Source organism: Dendrobates tinctorius, unplaced genomic scaffold (genome assembly GCF_039654945.1).
Source record: "Dendrobates tinctorius isolate UK_male_01 unplaced genomic scaffold, ASM3965494v1 ptg000172l, whole genome shotgun sequence".
Classification (NCBI taxonomy): domain Eukaryota; kingdom Metazoa; phylum Chordata; class Amphibia; order Anura; family Dendrobatidae; genus Dendrobates; species Dendrobates tinctorius.
The window spans coordinates 2,516,971-2,536,620 of NW_027361839.1; the positions used below are offsets into that span (position 1 = coordinate 2,516,971).

At 49.2% G+C, this 19,650-nt stretch overlaps 1 protein-coding gene across 1 annotated transcript; it reads right to left on the minus strand.

The window, feature by feature from the left end:
• Window positions 1-3,005: 3,005 nt before the first annotated feature.
• On the minus strand, window positions 3,006-18,830 carry LOC141053888 (immunoglobulin superfamily member 3-like). Its single transcript, XM_073551040.1, has 10 exons — window positions 18,281-18,830; window positions 17,519-17,896; window positions 16,570-16,971; window positions 14,841-15,206; window positions 12,248-12,643; window positions 8,293-8,685; window positions 6,462-6,842; window positions 5,122-5,511; window positions 4,303-4,683; window positions 3,006-3,682 (listed from the first exon to the last, which is right to left on the minus strand). The coding sequence occupies exons 1-10, from the start codon at window positions 18,348-18,350 to the stop codon at window positions 3,456-3,458; spliced, it is 3,384 nt and encodes a 1,127-aa protein (XP_073407141.1). The 5' UTR covers window positions 18,351-18,830; the 3' UTR covers window positions 3,006-3,455.
• Window positions 18,831-19,650: the final 820 nt, after the last annotated feature.

Genomic DNA, 19,650 nt, shown 5'->3' on the forward strand with positions numbered 1-19,650 from the left:
TTGTTACCAGTACCGTCACTACCAGTATTATTGTTACCAGTACCGTCACTACCAGTATTATTATTACCAGTACCATTACTACCAGTATTATTACCAGTACCGTCGCTACCAGTATTATTGTTACCAGTACCGTCACTACCAGTATTATTATTACCAGTACCGTTACTACCAGTATTATTATTACCAGCACCGTTACTACCAGTATTACCAGTACCGTCACTACCAGTATTATTGTTACCAGTACCGTCACTACCAGTATTATTATTACCAGCACCGTTACTACCAGTATTACCAGTACCGTCACTACCAGTATTATTGTTACCAGTACCATTACTACCAGTATTATTATTACCAGTACCGTTACTACCAGTATTATTATTACCAGCACCGTTACTACCAGTATTACCAGTACCGTCACTACCAGTATTATTGTTACCAGTACCGTCACTACCAGTATTATTATTACCAGCACCGTTACTACCAGTATTACCAGTACCGTCACTACCAGTATTATTATTACCAGTACCATTACCACCAGTATTATTATTACCAGTACCGTCGCTACCAGTATTATTATTACCAGTACCGTCACTACCAGCATTATTATTACCAGTACCGTCACTACCAGTATTACCAGTACCGTCGCTACCAGTATTATTACCAGTACAGTTGCTACCAGCATTATTATTACCAGTACCGTCACTACCAGTATTATTACCAGTACCGTCACTACCAGTATTATTACCAGTACTGTCGCTACCAGTATTATTACTACCAGTACCATTACTACCAGTATTATTACTACCAGTACCATTACTACCAGTATTATTACTACCAGTACCGTCACTACCAGTATTATTACTACCAGTACCGTCACTACCAGTATTATTACTACCAGTACCGTCACTACCAGTATTATTACCAGTACCGTCACTACCAGTATTATTGTTACCAGTACCGTTACTACCTGTATTATTACCATTACCGTCACTACCAGTATTATTACCAGTACCATTACTACCAGTATTATTATTACCAGTACCGTCACTACCAGTATTACCAGTACCGTCACTACCAGTATTATTACCAGTACCATTACTACCAGTATTATTATTACCAGTACCGTCACTACCAGTATTACCAGTACCGTCACTACCAGTATTATTACCAGTACCATTACTACCAGTATTATTATTACCAGTACCGTCACTACCAGTATTACCAGTACCGTCACTACCAGTATTATTACCAGTACCGTCACTACCAGTATTATTATTACCAGTACCGTCACTACCAGTATTACCAGTACCGTCACTACCAGTATTATTACCAGTACCATCACTACCAGTATTACCAGTACCGTCACTACCAGTATTATTACCAGTACCATTACTACCAGTATTATTATTACCAGTACCGTCACTACCAGTATTACCAGTACCGTCACTACCAGTATTATTATTACCAGTACCGTCACTACCAGTATTACCAGTACTGTTACTACCTGTATTATTACCAGTACCGTCACTACCAGTATTATTACCAGTACCGTCACTACCAGTATTATTATTACCAGTACCGTCACTACCAGTATTACCAGTACCGTCACTACCAGTATTATTACCAGTACCATCACTACCAGTATTACCAGTACCGTCACTACCAGTATTATTACCAGTACCATTACTACCAGTATTATTATTACCAGTACCGTCACTACCAGTATTATTACCAGTACCGTCACTACCAGTATTATTATTACCAGTACCGTCACTACCAGTATTACCAGTACTGTTACTACCTGTATTATTACCAGTACCGTCACTACCAGTATTATTATTACCAGTACCGTCGCTACCAGTATTATTATTACCAGTACCGTCACTACCAGTATTACCAGTACCATTACTACCAGTATTATTATTACCAGTACCGTCACTACCAGTATTACCAGTACCATTACTACCAGTATTATTATTACCAGTACCGTCACTACCAGTATTACCAGTACCGTCACTACCAGTATTATTACCAGTACCGTCACTACCAGTATTACCAGTACCGTCACTACCAGTATTATTATTACCAGTACCGTCACTACCAGTATTACCAGTACCATTACTACCAGTATTATTATTACCAGTACCGTCACTACCAGTATTACCAGTACCGTCACTACCAGTATTATTATTACCAGTACCGTCACTACCAGTATTACCAGTACCGTCACTACCAGTATTATTATTACCAGTACCGTCACTACCAGTATTACCAGTACCGTCACTACCAGTATTACCAGTACTGTTACTACCTGTATTATTACCAGTACCGTCACTACCAGTATTACCAGTACCATTACTACCAGTATTATTATTACCAGTACCGTCACTACCAGTATTACCAGTACCGTCACTACCAGTATTATTATTACCAGTACCGTCACTACCAGTATTACCAGTACCGTCACTACCAGTATTACCAGTACTGTTACTACCTGTATTATTACCAGTACCGTCACTACCAGTATTATTATTACCAGTACCGTTACTACCAGTATTATTACCAGTACCGTCGCTACCAGTATTATTATTACCAGTACCGTCACTACCAGTATTATTACCAGTACCATTACTACCAGTATTATTATTACCAGTACCGTCACTACCAGTATTACCAGTACCATTACTACCAGTATTTTTACTACCAGTACCGTCACTACCAGTATTACCAGTACCGTCACTACCAGTATTACTACCAGTACCGTTACTTCCTGTATTGAGCAGATTTTCTCTGTCCCTTTACCAGCAGACTGCGCTGAGAATTACTTTGCCTTCTCACGTTTCTGCCTCATTTCTTCCAGTTGTTCTTTTAGGACTTGCGTTAAGTTGCAGTTTTAGATGCAATTTATGCAGAAAAATGGAAAATTCTGAGGGGTTCACAAACTTCCAAGCACCGCATACTTTGCACAGACATTTCAGGGTCCCTGCTCCTCGGTGGGAGATCAGTGATGGTGGAGATGATCATCAGATCTTTATTACATTAAGCAGGCTTTCCATTACAGTGGGGCGGTCACCAAAGGATCTATGGTTCTGGATACCGGTCAAGTCCTCACACACACGGGACCGCTCCGTGAACTCTGGGCCCCAGTCTAGGGGCCACCACTGCAGGGCCACCACTCCGGCGGTGTAGAACCATCCCGATGACTAGTGTGATGCAGTTTGAGGTTCATGGTGAATAAGTCTCCTTCATACGGAGATCCGCGGTGCTGGGACATGAGCCAGAGGTCCTACATGAGTCCCGGGGACTCTGCGCGGTGAGGACATCCTTGGCACCCCCAAAAGGGACCACTATCTATAGAGGCTCCACCACATGGGGGACCACCGCCCTGACCGCCACTGCTGGACACATCCCAACCCCCTCCCCCACTACTAGTCAGTGACTACGGACCCCGTACATCAGAGCGGGATCGGCTCCGCCTCATCAAGGTCAGGCTTCTCTGTCCGGACATTCACCTGGGAAGCCCACAAATCCTTCATACTCATCGGGGGCGAACGTTCGGCCTTATTCCGCCATCGGGTCACAAGTCTCCACCCGAGAACCGCGAGCAAGATCAGAAAAAGCCCCAAGAAGAGCAACGAGACGTAGAAGAGCACCGGAGACGAGCACACGTGAGCGCTGACACCTGCGAGGAAAGAGGAGACGGGAGAATAGTGAGTGCAGCTCTGGAGATGACTGGAGGATAAGACACGATGTAACAGCAGAATAGTGAGTGCAGCTCTGGAGATGACTGGAGGATAAGACACGATGTAACAGCAGAATAGTGAGTGCAGCTCTGGAGATGACTGGAGGATAAGACACGATGTAACAGCAGAATAGTGAGTGCAGCTCTGGAAGTGACTGGAGGATAAGACATGATGTAACAGCAGAACAGTGACTGCAGCTCTGGAGGTGACTGGAGGATAAGACACGATGTAACAGCAGAATAGTGACCGCAGCTCTGGAGGTGACTGAAGGATAAGACACGATGTAACAGCAGAATAGTGAGTGCAGCTCTGGAGCTGACTGGAGGATAAGACACGATGTAACAGCAGAATACTGACTGCAGCTCTGCGGGTGACTGGAGGATAACAGACAATGTAACAGCAGAATAGTGACTGCAGCTCTGAGGGTGACTGAATGATAAGACATGATGTAACAGCAGAATAGTGACCGCAGCTCTGGAGGTGACAGGAGGATAAGACACGATGTAACAGCAGAATAGTGAGTGCAGCACTGGACGTGACTGTAATAACAGACATGCACCTGTTGTCTGGATGGTGACGGACACGTTCCCTCCAGTCTGCTGTCCTATCTGGTACCAGACCCCACGGGGCGTCCTCGCCCACTCCTGGACCCTGCAGTAGTAGATCCCAGTGTCTGGCGGGAGAGTGCGGAGGATCCTCAGCTGGAACGTCTGCTCTGATGTCCGCTCATACTGGTAGCCTTCCTCACCAGGGTGCACCGAGTGACCCAGGTGACTGGCATTGTACAGCAGCTGGTGTCCGGGGGCCCCGACCTTCCACCAGGTGATGGAGAAGGTGGAGCCGGGAACAGACGTGGATACCACATGACAGGGCAGGGCCAGGCTGGACCCTTCTGGGGCCGCAAGGGTTAAGGCAGTGATGTTCACGAGCAGCCAATCATCTGGAAGAGAGAAGGTAGAACAGAAGTCAGGGGTCAGTACTGAGCGAGACCCCCGGGCCACCCTGAGCCGCGAGACCCCCGGGCCACCCTGAGCCAGAGGAACGATACCCCCGAGACTAAGGCCACCATGATAAAGAGCCATGAAATCCAGGACACCCTCATCCAGAGTCGCAAGATCCCCGGCCTCCTCGAGCCAGACCCTCTCGGCAAGAGACAATGACCTACAGCCTGAGAGTCCACGATACAATGATCTCGATCCCAGTAACTCATGTTCTACTGATCCAGAACCTGACTTGTCCTACAGATCTGGAGCCCCAAACCTGCAATTCTGAGGTCTCCACCGCCCACACGTTATTAGAGGGGATACATGACGTCAGTGGGAGGTCAGAGCCCAGTGTCCGCTCTGATGACCCCAGGCCCACAGCGCGGGTCTCTTACCTGGGGCAGTCACCGTGAGCTGCAGGTATCCAGAGGTATCTGATGCCTCCAGCCTCCAGCCATCCTTCTGCAGCCTCCACTGCTCCAGCCGGCAGTGATATATCCCAGCGTCTTCCTGCCCCACAGCGCGCAGGGTTAGGCTGTAATTCCCCTGAGCCACGGCCCCGACTTGCAGCCGCCCCGCCAGGGCCTCATTATATTCAGTGACCCCGTCCCACCGGGCCCTATACAGGAGGCTGGGGTAAGAGGACGGCACAGCCTGGTAATACCAGGACACAGAAAAGATGGCGGCAGGGCCAGGAACCTCCTCCAAGGAGCAACGCAGCAGCACATCGCCCCCTGCAGGCTCCGCGCGGCTAATGTTCTCCTTACAGACGCTTAGCGTTGTATCTGCAATAGAAAAAAATAATGTGTGAAAGGGAGACAGACCGGGGGGAGGGGGGGAAAAAGGGAGACAGACCGGGGGGAGGGGGGGAAAAAGGGAGACAGACCGGGGGGAGGGGGGAAAAAGGGAGACAGACCGGGGGGAGGGGGGGAAAAAGGGAGACAGACCGGGGGGAGGGGGGGAAAAAGGGAGACAGACCGGGGGGAGGGGGGGAAAAAGGGAGACAGACCGGGGGGAGGGGGGGAAAAAGGGAGACAGACCGGGGGGAGGGGGGGAAAAAGGGAGACAGACCGGGGGGAGGGGGGGAAAAAGGGAGACAGACCGGGGGGAGGGGGGGAAAAAGGGAGACAGACCGGGGGGAGGGGGGGAAAAAGGGAGACAGACCGGGGGGAGGGGGGGAAAAAGGGAGACAGACCGGGGGGAGGGGGGGAAAAAGGGAGACAGACCGGGGGGAGGGGGGGAAAAAGGGAGACAGACCGGGGGGAGGGGGGGAAAAAGGGAGACAGACCGGGGGGAGGGGGGGAAAAAGGGAGACAGACCGGGGGGAGGGGGGGAAAAAGGGAGACAGACCGGGGGGAGGGGGGGAAAAAGGGAGACAGACCGGGGGGAGGGGGGGAAAAAGGGAGACAGACCGGGGGGAGGGGGGGAAAAAGGGAGACAGACCGGGGGGAGGGGGGGAAAAAGGGAGACAGACCGGGGGGAGGGGGGGAAAAAGGGAGACAGACCGGGGGGAGGGGGGGAAAAAGGGAGACAGACCGGGGGGAGGGGGGGAAAAAGGGAGACAGACCGGGGGGAGGGGGGGGAAAAAGGGAGACAGACCGGGGGGAGGGGGGGAAAAAGGGAGACAGACGGGGGTCAGTGACAGAGATGAGAGAAGAAAAGGCCAGGGATGAAGCCAGGCGGATTTAGCAGAGGGCGCCTCCTCAGCTCATTCTTGGGTGCAGTATCGCGGTACCTGAGGCGCGGAGCATCACTCGTGTGACCCCGGACGTCCGCTCCGCCAGGGTGAACCACTCTCCGCTCTCCAGCAGCAGCTCGCGCACCGCGCAGTAGAAGGACCCCGACAGCTGCGGGCGCAGGATGCGGAGAACGATTTTATCAAGGGAGACGCGTTCACTCAGGAACCAGGTAAATCCAGGCTGGCGAGAGGTCAGACCCTCGTGGGTCACATTCACGATGTTCACTGCAGAGGGTGAGGCAGGCGACACCAGGAACCAGCCAACATGGAGGACAGCGCCTGGGGTCAGAGCCCTGATGTTACAGAACACGGCCACCTCATCCTGACCAGCGGCCACCAACACGGTGCGATCAGCGGCGTCCACCATGAGACGAGTGGCTGCAGAGAAGAGAGAATACAGCATGTATCTAATCCTCTCCTGTGTGATACTGACTGCTGAGCCGCGTATCTAATCCTCTCCTGTGTGATACTGACTGCTGAGCCGTGTATCTAATCCTCTCCTGTGTTATACTGACTGCTGAGCCGTGTATCTAATCCTCTCCTGTGTGATACTGACTGCTGAGCCGTGTATCTAATCCTCTCCTGTGTGATACTGACTGCTGAGCCGTGTATCTAATTCTCTCCTGTGTGATACTGACTGCTGAGCCGTGTATCTAATCCTCTCCTGTGTGATACTGACTGCTGAGCCGTGTATCTAATCCTCTCCTGTGTGATCCTGACTGCTGAGCCGTGTATCTAATCCTCTCCTGTGATACTGACTGCTGAGCCGTGTATCTAATCCTATCCTGTGTGATACTGACTGTTGAGCCGTGTATCTAATCCTCTCCTGTGTGATACTGACTGCTGAGCCGTGTATCTAATCCTCTCCTGTGTGATACTGACTGCTGAGCCATGTATCTAATCCTATCCTGTGTGATACTGACTGTTGAGCCGTGTATCTAATCCTCTCCTGTGTGATACTGACTGCTGAGCCGTGTATCTAATCCTATCCTGTGTGATACTGACTGCTGAGCCGTGTATCTAATCCTCTCCTGTGTGATACTGACTGCTGAGCCGTGTATCTAATCCTATCCTGTGTGATACTGTCTGCTGAGCCGTGTATCTAATCTTATCTTGTGTGATACTGACTGCTGAGCCGTGTATCTAATCCTATCCTGTGATACTGACTGCTGAGCCGTGTATCTAATCCTATCCTGTGTGATACTGTCTGCTGAGCCGTGTATCTAATCTTATCTTGTGTGATACTGACTGCTGAGCCGTGTATCTAATCCTATCCTGTGATACTGACTGCTGAGCCGTGTATCTAATCCTATCCTGTGTGATACTGACTGCTGAGCCGTGTATCTAATCCTATCCTGTGTGATACTGACTGCTGAGCCGTGTATCTAATACTCTCCTGTGTGATACTGACTGCTGAGCCGTGTATCTAATCCTATCCTGTGTGATACTGACTGCTGAGCCGTGTACATAATCCTCTCCTGTGTGATACTGACTGCTGAGCCGTGTATCTAATCCTAGCCTGTGTGATACTGACTGCTGAGCCGTGTACATAATCCTCTCCTGTGTGATACTGTCTGCTGAGCCGTGTATCTAATCCTCTCCTGTGTGATACTGACTGCTGAGCCGTGTATCTAATCCTATCCTGTGTGATACTGACGGCTGAGCCGTGTATCTAATCCTCTCCTGTGTGATTACTGACTGTTGAGTCGTGTATCTAATCTCATGCCGTGTGGTACCACGCTGAGCCGTGTATCTAATCTCATCCCGTGTGATACTACGCTGAGCCATGTATCTAATCCCGTACTGTCTGATACCGTGCTCTAGGTACCTGGTAGTTGGACCTTTATGCTCATGGTGATGGAGGCGGCTGAGGCATGGGAGACACTGGCACTTCGGCTCAGGACCTGGACCCTGCAGCGGTACGCCCCCTGGTGGTGCTGGCGATGCACTTGGTGGATGGTCAATGTGCTTGTGGTCCCCGCAATGGAGAGTTGGGCTTTTCCTTGGAGTCCGGGGTTGGCCTGCCCCCAGGAGACGTCACCCTCCCCGGACACATTCACCAGCTTCTGGAAAGACCCAGAGTCCGGCTGGAAGTCCCAAGACCATGAGAGCCGTCGATCCCGCAAGCTGTATCCAGTCTTCACCACGCAGAAGAGGCGAGCGGAGGAGCCGGACGTCACCTGCTGATCCCGGGACATGAGGACGACCACCAGCGAAGAGTCTGTGGAGACCAAGAAGACTGAGAGCGGAGGAGGGCAGGGCGGGCGACAGGAGGAGGCGGCGGGAAGAGGAGCGAGCGGAGGAGGAGGGAAGAGGGGGAGAGGAGCGAGCGGAGGAGGAGGGAAGAGGGGGAGAGGAGCGAGCGGAGGAGGAGGGAAGAGGGAGAGAGGAGCGAGCGGAGGAGGAGGGAAGAGGGAGAGAGGAGCGAGCGGAGGAGGAGGGAAGAGGGAGAGAGGAGCGAGCGGAGGAGGAGGGAAGAGGGGGAGAGGAGCGAGCGGAGGAGGAGGGAAGAGGGGGAGAGGAGCGAGCGGAGGAGGAGGGAAGAGGGGGAGAGGAGCGAGCGGAGGAGGAGGGAAGAGGAGGAGAGGAGGAGGGAAGAGGGGGAGAGGAGCGAGCAAGAGGAGGAGGGAAGAGGGGCCAGCGAGAGGAGAAGGATGAGGGAAGAGGGGTGTGCAAGGAGGAGGAGAAGGGAAGAGGGGCGTGCGAGAGGAGGAGGAGGGAAGAGAGTCAAGCGAGAGGAGGGGGAGGAGGGAAGAGGCGCGTGCAAGAGTAGGAGCCAGACATGACCTGCTGATCCCAGGACAGAGCAGCCACAGAAGCCCCAGAGGCAGGGCGGCCTATTATGAATGAGTCACCAGAGGAGGAAAAAAAAAAAAATACAAGCTAAGTCCAGAAAACTGGAGAGGTTGGTAGCTAGCGGATTGCAGACCCCTGATCCTATTCACAACAACTAACAGTAGCCGTGGGGTGTTCCTACGGTGGTCCTAGACACCTCGTTCACAGCCGGAGAACTAAATAAACCTAAAGAAAGGGGAAATCTAAACTGCCCCAGAGCAGACCCCAAAGCAATAGACAGCCCCCAACAGGTATTGACGGTGAAAACAGATGAAAACACAAACACAGACAGAAAGACAGGCTGAGCAAACGATGGGGCCCTCACTAACTAGATAGGACAGGAAAGAAAAGCAACTGTCTGCAATCACACAAAAACCCTGCCAAAAATAATGTCCAACACGTCTGACAGAAAAGGCCGTGAAGTCACTAGACTTCAAAATCACTATATCAGCACTCAGGTATATTCTGAAAACAGAGCAAAGAGATCAACTGATCAGAGACAAAAATGGAGTTCAGCCAGTCCCAACCAGGGCTGGCTGAACACAAACACTAAGTAAACCAGACAAAATCTCATGGAACAATAGCAGAGCAAAAACTTAGCTTTAGTAGACAAGACTAAACTGGAGACCAGAGCTCAGAGCAGAAAAGATCACCAGCAACCCAGCAGGGCGTCGGCGGCCTTATATCCACTCAGAGATTCCGGATGTCCAATCACACTCCACCTGTTCAGATGACAGGTTTTTCCCATCCAAATCAATTTCACTACCTCCTTTCACCAGCAGAGGGAGTTCATCGGACATCAAAGGTGAAGGAGAAAATGAGCTCATAACAGCGGCCGCAGATATGGGAACGTCCTGCAGGAAAAAGTTTTCTGGATAAGAAGCATCACAGAATGCAGACGTCTGGACTCGGATGGAAGCAGGATCTGATGGACGGTGGTTGATACTTTGTATTGGGCCATTACTGATGTGTGATAAGACTTTGGGCTCAACGGGTGCCGGAGACCAAGGGCCGAGGACAGAAGATTCGTGCCCACACTGAGCCCTCTCTGGGGGAACACCACACCTCCTATCACTATGTAGTCTCCGCTCACATTTCTCTTTATCCCTTTTTAATTATAGTTCTTTCTTTTACGAAATACATTTCAAATAATCCTATGTTTAATACAGAGTTCTTATCTCAAATCCATGCCATAATTATCTCTCATCTCTACCCAATATCCTCTGTATCCATCACCTACATACATTTATCGCCCTTTGTCCCCTTACCTCACTCACCCCCTCCATCCCTCTCCCTTCCTCCTTTTTTCTTCTAGGTTCCCGCTCCTCCCTGCTGTCCCTCTCTCTCCATACCCATGTCCTCTGAGCCCTTACCCCGCTCGTCCCTCTCCTTCCCACCATCCCTCTCCCTTTCTTTTTTCCCCCACTCTCCTTCCCTATGTCCTCCTAGACCTCGCCCACTCATCCAACTCTCTCCCTGTCCCTTTCACTCCAGCCATCCCTCTCCTTCCCTCGCGCCACTGCCGTCCCTCCGGCCGTCATTCCCCTCCCCCTCGCCATTGCCGTCTCTCAAGTACATCGCCCCTCCATCCCTCTCCCTAAGGCCTGCCAGTCATCCTTCCCCCTCAACGTCCCTCTCCCCCTCCATCCCTCTTGTCCACTGTGACTCCTCCATCCCTCTCCCTCAGGCCTGATCGCCCCCCTTACGGTCCCTCTCGCCTTCACCTCTTTGGTGCCGTCCCATCCTCTGTCACACCATCCTTCTCGCTCAGGCCTGCCTGCCATCCCTCTCCCACCATCCCTCTCACCCGCCGTCCCTCCATCCCCTCTTTCGCGCCGTCCCTATCCCTCAGGCCTGCCCGCCGTTCCTCTCATCCACCATCCCTCCCTTTTCTCTCCCGCCCACCATCCCCTCACAGTCCTTTTTCACACCGTCCCTATGTCCCTCTCGCCCACAGACCCTTCCTCTTGTCATCCCTCTCATCCACTGTCCCTCCAACCCCCTCCCCTCTTTTACGCTGTCCCTCCATCCCTCTTGCCAACTGACCCTCCCCCAATCCTCCCTCAGGCCTGCCCGCCGTCCCTCAACTTCGCCGTCCCTCTCGCCATCCATCCTTCCCCCTCACCTGCTTTCCCTCAACCCCATTTCGCACCATCCCTCTCCTTCAGGCCTGCCCATAGGTCCCTCCACCCCATCCCTCTCACCTTATTCTCCCTCAGGCCTGCACGCCGTTCCTCCCTCCATCCCTCTCGCCCACCGTCTCTGCCCCTCGCGCCATCTCCTCTCTGTACCACCCTGTCACCTTCTTTCGCAACGCCCCACCCATTGTCCTTCCCACTCTCCATCCCTCCCTGTCCCCCTTTTTACATCCCTCCCTCTCCGACCATCCCCCTAGCCATACCTCCCCCTCCCCTACTGTCCCTCCCTGTTGCCCCCTGTTGCACAGTCCCGCCCACCATCCCTCCCTCCATTCCTCTCATCCACGACCCTCCCCCTCTTTCACCCCGTCCCTCTCTGACCACCTTTCATGTTGTCCCTCCTTTTGTCCCTCTTGCCCATCAACCCACCCTTCCTTTTTTGCGCCATGTCTCTCACCCATCCCACCACTTCTGTCTGTCAGACGTTTAGGACATAGTTCTTGGTTTTGTGGTTTCCTTCAGGTCTCGTCTTATACACTCTTCTTCGCGGGCGGTGATGTCTGTCACTTTTCCTGTACAGCCGGTAAGCTTAGTATTCATTGAATCTAATGCCACAAACCCCTCGCCGCCTCCTGGAGTTACCCCACCGGACCCCTTAGTTTCTTTTGCTACCCTTCACTTCTAACACAACAGATAAATGTTTGCTAGTGCTCTCTGTTATCAGCCATCTTATTTACATGTATCTGATCTCTGCCGTCACCATTCACACAACATATACAGAAGGGAGGATCGGCCAACGGGGACCCTTACCGAGGCGCCGGATATCAATCTGGATGGAATTACTGCTGTACGTCCGATTCGTCCGCTCGTCATGTGTCTCCTGCGACCATTCTGTGAGACGGCAGATGTATGAACCGCTGTCCCCCTGCACCAGACTGTCCAATGTCAAAGAGTGGCAGCCATTCACCAATCTCTGCACTGTCAGGTAACCAGACTTCTGTTTCTGGACATAATCACCCAACACCACCACCTCGCCGTCGTGTCTCAGAGAAGCAACCGCCTCCCACCGACCAGAAGGACGAAAGGTGAGCCAGGTCATATCTACAAAAGGAGAGGGTCTAGAAACCTGACAAAAGAGCGTTACCGAATCCCCTTCATAAAGCTCCGAAGCCTCAATGCTCAGAGTGACGTTCTGAAAGCGGAAAACTGCAAAGAAAAATACAACCAATATAATACTGCCCCTATATACAAGAATAACTACTATAATACTGCCCCTATGTACAAGAATAACTACTATAATACTGCCCCTATGTGCAAGAATATAACTACTATAATACTGCCCCTATGTACAAGAATATAACTACTATAATACTGCCAGTATGTACAAGAATATAACTACTATAATACTGCCCCTATGTACAAAAATATAACTACTATAATACTGCCCCTATTTACAAGAATATAACTACTATAATACTGCTCCTATGTACAAGAATATACAGTAACTACTATAATACTGCTTCTATGTACAAGAATATAACTACTATAGTACTGCCCCTATGTACAAGAATATAACTACTATAATACTGCCCCTATGTACAAGAATATAACTACTATAATACTGCTCCTATGTACAAAATAACTACTATAATACTGCCAGTATGTACAAGAATATAACTACTATAATACTGCCCCTATGTACAAGAATAACTACTATAATACTGCCAGTATGTACAAGAATAACTACTATAATACTGCCCCTATGTACAAGAATATAACTACTATAATACTGCTCCTATGTACAAGAATATAACTACTATAATACTGCTCCTATGTACAAGAATATAACTACTATAACACTGCTCCTATGTACAAGAATATAACTACTATAACACTGCTCCTATGTACAAGAATATAACTACTATAATACTGCTCCTATGTACAAGAATATAACTACTATAATACTGCCCCCTATGTACAAGAATATAACTACTATAATACTGCTTCTATGTACAAGAATATAACTACTATAATACTGCTCCTATATACAAGAATATAACTACTATAATACTGCCCCTATGTACAAGAATATAACTACTATAATACTGCCCCCTATGTACAAGAATATAACTACTATAATACTGCTTCTATGTACAAGAATATAACTACTATAATACTGCTCCTATATACAAGAATATAACTACTATAATACTGCTTCTATGTACAAGAATATAACTACTATAATACTGCCCCTATGTACAAGAATATATCTACTATAATACTGCCAGTATGTACAAGAATAACTACTATAATACTGCTCCTATGTACAAGAATATAACTACTATAACACTGCTTCTATGTACAAGAATATAACTACTATAACACTGCTTCTATGTACAAGAATATAACTACTATAATACTGCTTCTATGTACAAGAATATAACTGCTATAATACTGCTCCTATGTACAAGAATATAACTACTATAATACTGCCCCTATGTACAAGAATAACTACTATAATACTGCCCCCTATGTACAAGAATATAACTACTATAATACTGCCCCTATGTACAAGAATATAACTACTATAATACTGCCCCTATGTACAAGAATATAACTACTATAATACTGCCCCTATGTACAAGAATATAACTACTATAATACTGCCCCTATGTACAAGAATATAACTACTATAATACTGCTCCCTATGTACAAGAATATAACTACTATAATACTGCTCCCTATGTACAAGAATATAACTACTATAACACTGCTCCTATGTACAAGAATATAACTACTATAATACTGCTCCTATGTACAAGAATATAACTACTATAATACTGCCCCCTATGTACAAGAATATAACTACTATAATACTGCCCCCTATGTACAAGAATATAACTACTATAATACTGCTTCTATGTACAAGAATATAACTACTATAATACTGCCCCTATGTACAAGAATTTAACTACTATAATACTGCTCCTATGTACAAGAATATAACTACTATAATACTGCTCCTATGTACAAGAATATAACTACTATAATACTGCTTATATTCTTGTACATAGGGGCAGTATTATAGTAGTTATATTCTTGTACATAGGAGCAGTATTATAGTAGTTATATTCTTGTACATAGGGGCAGTATTATAGTAGTTATATTCTTGTACATAGAAGCAGTATTATAGTAGTTATATTCTTGTACATAGGGGCAGTATTATAGTAGTTCTATGTACAAGAATATAACTACTATAATACTGCCCCTATGTACAAGAATATAACTACTATAATACTGCTCCTATGTACAAGAATATAACTGTAATACTGCTCCTATGTACAAGAATATAACTGTAATACTGCTCCCTATGTAGAGGAATATACCCACTATAGTCTCTCACCAGGTGGTTGTATGGTGACAGATACTGGTGAAGATTGTCTTCTCCTCTGGGTCTCCTCCTTGGTGACTTCGCACATGTATGAGCCAGTCTCTTGTTCTGTGGAGTAGCTGATCCTTAGTGTCCAGGTGTTTTGGTCTTGTCTCCTCACAGATATTTGCCCCTTCTCCTCCCGGATTCTGTACGGTATATTAATGTTGCTTACACCAGATGGGTCCCAGGTCGCCACCACAGCTCCATTCAGCAGCCAGGAGACACGGAACTGGCCTCCCATGAGATTGTATCTGAAGATGGAGCAGGTGATCTCCAGGAGGCCCCAGATCTGGATGGTGTTGCCTGGACTCTGCACCTGAACCTGAAAGTCTCCACCTGGAAGAGAACTTAGATGTGAATGTTGAGATCATAAGCACCCATCTAGTGCTGTCTAGAACATTACACATAGGAACCAGCTAGGAATTATATAGAAACCTAGAACAGGAGACTGGGGCAACCAGGTGGCATCCAGTCATTATCTGGAACCACCAATAAGTACATATCAGAAGTTTTAGTCCAGAGAATTAGCCATTGTCCGTAACAACGGGCAAGCTAATATTGGGCACCAGAGTAACCTGATGCTACGTAGAACATGTACTGTTTATTCAAATGTTCTAGATAATATATTACACCAGTCTTTATCTAGACCATATCAGCTGACATTATACCAGAGAGTAATCAGCAGTAGACATCAAGGATCTTCAGCGCCAGAGAAGCAGTCATTATGTAGAACAATGAATGACAACAGGAACATTACACTGGAGAATATAGTATTAGATATCAGGAACAGTCCAGGTCCGAGAACTAGTCCTTATCTGGAACATATGACCTTATGTCAGAAAACATTGCTCCAGAGTCAAGCCCTACACAATAGATATTGAATCATTCAGCAGCCAACCATCTCTCCAGACTCCCCCATACACAGGAACCCTTGGCCGAGAGCGCTTTTTTTTCCCTCTCCCCTATTGTCCAGCCTCCAGACTCCTCCGTCCTCCTCTCTTACCAACTGTTTCCTCACTCAGCACCCCTGTAACCACTTCGCTCCGGACCCCTTTGTCATACTACCTAGCTAACTGTCCTCCCTTCAGACCCCTCCCCTACTGTTCACCCTGTGGACCCTTCCGTCCTCCCTTCTATATTGTCCACCCTCCTGACCCATCCAACCTCTCCTGCTGTTTTAACCTCTAGAGCCCTCAGTCCTTCCTCTAGAGTCCTGCTTTCCATATTGTCCACTCACCGGAGCTCTCAGTCCTTCCTCCAGTCCACTCCCATGTTGTCCACCATCCGTAGACCTCAGTACTTCTCCCATACTGTCCACTTCGCCTCATAATGCCCACCCTCTGGACCCCTCTCTGTCCTCTCTCCAGATTACTTTGGCAGTAGTTTACTCTCACAGAGAAAAAAAAGGGGTCGGCTAGTGGATGTTGGATGTGGGTGATCCAGTTACCCTCACCCTCCACCCATCTGTTGGGTGGAAAACTCAAGGGGCCCAATACAAAGACTTCTGGCCAAATCTGCTCGACTTTTTTTTTTTTTTTTTTTTTTTTAAATATATGCTTTATTTAGACATTTTCTAGTACAAGTTATGAAGAGATGTACATTTCACCAGACTAACTAGACCTTATTTAGACTACCACAAGTAGATATCAGGAACTTTACTCCAGAGAACCAATCATCTTGACGTCAAGTTCACACTTACCCTGCAGTGCAGAAACCTTGACCGTGGTATTTTCTGACTTCTTCTCCACAATCTGTGTCCATGTTCCATCAAGATCCTGGATCCACTCCGATCCTCGGCAGAAGAGATCTCCTTGGTCTGATAGCTGCAGCTGCTTGATAGTCAGCTTATAGTCTCTGTCACTGAGCTTGTCCATGCGAATATCTCCAGACGTGAACCTCTCAGAGAAGGATTTTCCAGGAACCAGAACAAAGTCCCGGGACAAGGACAAGATGACATCTTCAGGGTCCAGAAGCCAGGAGACAGAGAGGTGGGTGTGCTGAGAGGAGGTCTGAGACACCCTACAGGTCACCTCCAGGGAGGAGCCCTCTGTCCTGTCCAGCTCTTCATGGGGCATTGTGACTAACAGGGTGTCTGGAAGGACTAAGGAGAAAACAGAAGTCATGGAGGTGCCACAGAACTTCACAAAGTATCTGGAAGGGTCACCTAATGAATGACTATCCTGATATTGGAAGTCCTCACCACAGTATAGGTACACTTAGCTCTTGGAACAAAACTCTAGAATATACTGCAAGCTAGGATAAAAACTAGAAATCACACAAACCATCCAGAGCAAACTGTAGAACGTGTCCAGATATCCAAGACAAGTTTGGAAATCTCAGACAGTCCCTACAACATGGATTCTAGAGTCCTGAGGTACGAGTCATAGCACAGTTCCCGAGTTAACAGCCTAGAGGTAGAACATTTTCTAGAATGACCTGAATAAGCTCTGTTAAAACCATTTTATATCTTAAAACTCCAGGTGGTCTATAAGGCGGCTCCAGGCTACTGTTTCTGATCTGGAACAGGACAGCAGAGTCTCTAAAGCCGTCAGTAGAGTTCAGTAGCCACAGTCATCTTGACGGACATGATCACACTTTGGGTTCTTGATTTTCACAATTTACCTAGAACGTCTGACAGGTGGACTCACCTCTCAGGTTGACTTTGGAGCTGTAGCTGCCGAAGAACTTGGGGTCGGTGTTGGGCGTGTGACACTCGTACTCTCCAGCGTCCCGTTCCTGCAGCTGGCGGATGTGGAGGACGGTGTAATCGCCCGCCAGCCTCTCTATGTAGATGTCCCCATGGCTGACGCGCGAGCTGTAGATGGCGTAGGAGAACCCTTGGTCTTTGGTGCTCACGATCTGGACCTCCCTGTCTGGGGCAGTTGGCTGGTAGATGGAGAACTGGAAGTTCTGCTCGGATGGGCCCTGGTAGCCACTGACCTTACACCAGATGGTAACGTGGGAGCCCACGGTGCGGTACAGGGGCCCCTGCTGGACAGTCACCTCCCGCTGAGCCCAGGAGACTCCTGTGAGGAAGACAATCTCTATGAACCATCTATTGGGATGATGGGGCAGAGGAGAGGACTCTGGGGACCCACATCTGGGCAAGGAATGACTGGCGCTGTCTACTGATGGGGCCCATTGTGCAGTGCCCTGTAGGATCCTCTGCTGGGTCACTGCTGGACAATCTTTTGTCCCCTCGCTCTGTATTTTCAGGGAATGCTTGGGGCAATATTTGGACATTTCAGGGCGGTCACACATGACCAGAGGATTTCGGTCCTCAGATCTCCTACTTTGTCTCAACTATGGCTCCAACCACAGTGTCTATAGTAATGCCGCCCCTGCCCTCACACCTGACGTCTCCTTCATACCCCATAGTCTCCAGCTAATACCCCACAGCTCGCTCTTACCCACAATGATGACCCAGTGCAGCCAGCGGGTGACCGCGTGGAAGAGACGACGCTCTGCGCTCCGCTCCATGGTGCTGAGCACTGCAGCACTGCTCACAGAGAAGCAGCATTTGGTGCAGCTCCCACATTGCACACAGGAAACCACAGTCTACGACACAGACGAGACAAAGCAGAAGTGGCCCCAAATCATAGCAGGGGCGGCTCTACCAGGTTACTGGCGGTCTCCTGGGCCCCCTCCATCAGCTGGCTACAAGCTCTGAATAAATTTTATACAGTCTGCAAGCCTGTGGCCAGACTGACCATTGACATTATCCCAGGTGCCCGTCAGAGCAAAGCAGACACTTCTCCGAAAAAGTCAGCAATGCCCTGCGCAGACACTGAACAAGCAGGGGATGCTGGGAGATTGCAGCTCTGGAGATTAGGAACCTGCTGTGCACATTACAGCAGCCGGCGGATCTCATCACCAGGACCGACGCACATCAGCAAGCGGCCGTCAAATCAAGGAGACTGATCTACTAAGGCCTGCTTCACACTTCAGTTTTTGTCCATCAGTCAAGATCCACCGTTTTGCAAAAAAAAAAAAAAAAAAACGGGTCCGCCATTTTGCTTGGTGGATCCGTTTTTTTTCCCCATTGAGTTGCATTACCGGCGGATCTTGACGGATGGCCATCCACTGGATCCGTTTTTTTGCGGATCCGCCAAAATTTTGACGTCCGCCGACATGCCCGAACGGAGCCTGTAACGTTTTTTCGGGCGGCGGGATCTGCACTTCACACTGCGCACGCCCGAAAGACTTCACTCAGCCTGAAAATTAACCCTAAAGTCTGTTCTGGCGGCTGGAAAAAAATCTCTCTCCCCCCACCGGGCTGCGGTTCCTTTAATATTCTTCATTCATCGGATCCGTCAAAAAAAACCGGTCCGGTGACATCCGTTCACATCAGTTTAGCAACGGATCCGCTTTCCGCCATTTTGGCGGATTTTAACTGACACAAAAAACTGAAGTGTGAAACAGGCCTAATATCGTCCTCCTCCGTCAGCAGGACGCCGAGCCCCCCTTCCTCCTCCGCAAGACGCCGAGCCCCCCTCCCTCCTCCGCAAGACGCCGAGCCCCCCTCCCTCCTCCGCAAGACGCCGAGCCCCCCTCCCTCCTCCGCAAGACGCCGAGCCCCCCTCCCTCCTCCGCAAGACGCCGAGCCCCCCTCCCTCCTCCGCAAGACGCCGAGCCTCCCTCCTCCTCCGCAAGACGCCGAGCCCCCCTCCTCCTCCGCAAGACGCCGAGCCCTCCTCCTCCTCCGCAAGACGCCGAGCCCCCCTCCTCCTCCGCAAGACGCCGAGCCCCCCTCCTCCTCCGCAAGACGCCGAGCCCCCCT

Excerpts from the sequence above, each read along its gene's own strand:
- LOC141053888 (XM_073551040.1), bottom strand. The coding sequence starts at position 18,350 with ATGGAGCGGAGCGCAGAGCGTCGTCTCTTCCACGCGGTCACCCGCTGG. Across the intron at positions 16,972-17,518 it reads CTCCAAAGTCAACCTGAGAG|TCCTTCCAGACACCCTGTTA; the intron begins GTGAGTCCACCT and ends TTTTCTCCTTAG. Across the intron at positions 4,684-5,121 it reads GCTCACGGTGACTGCCCCAG|ATGATTGGCTGCTCGTGAAC; the intron begins GTAAGAGACCCG and ends TCTCTCTTCCAG.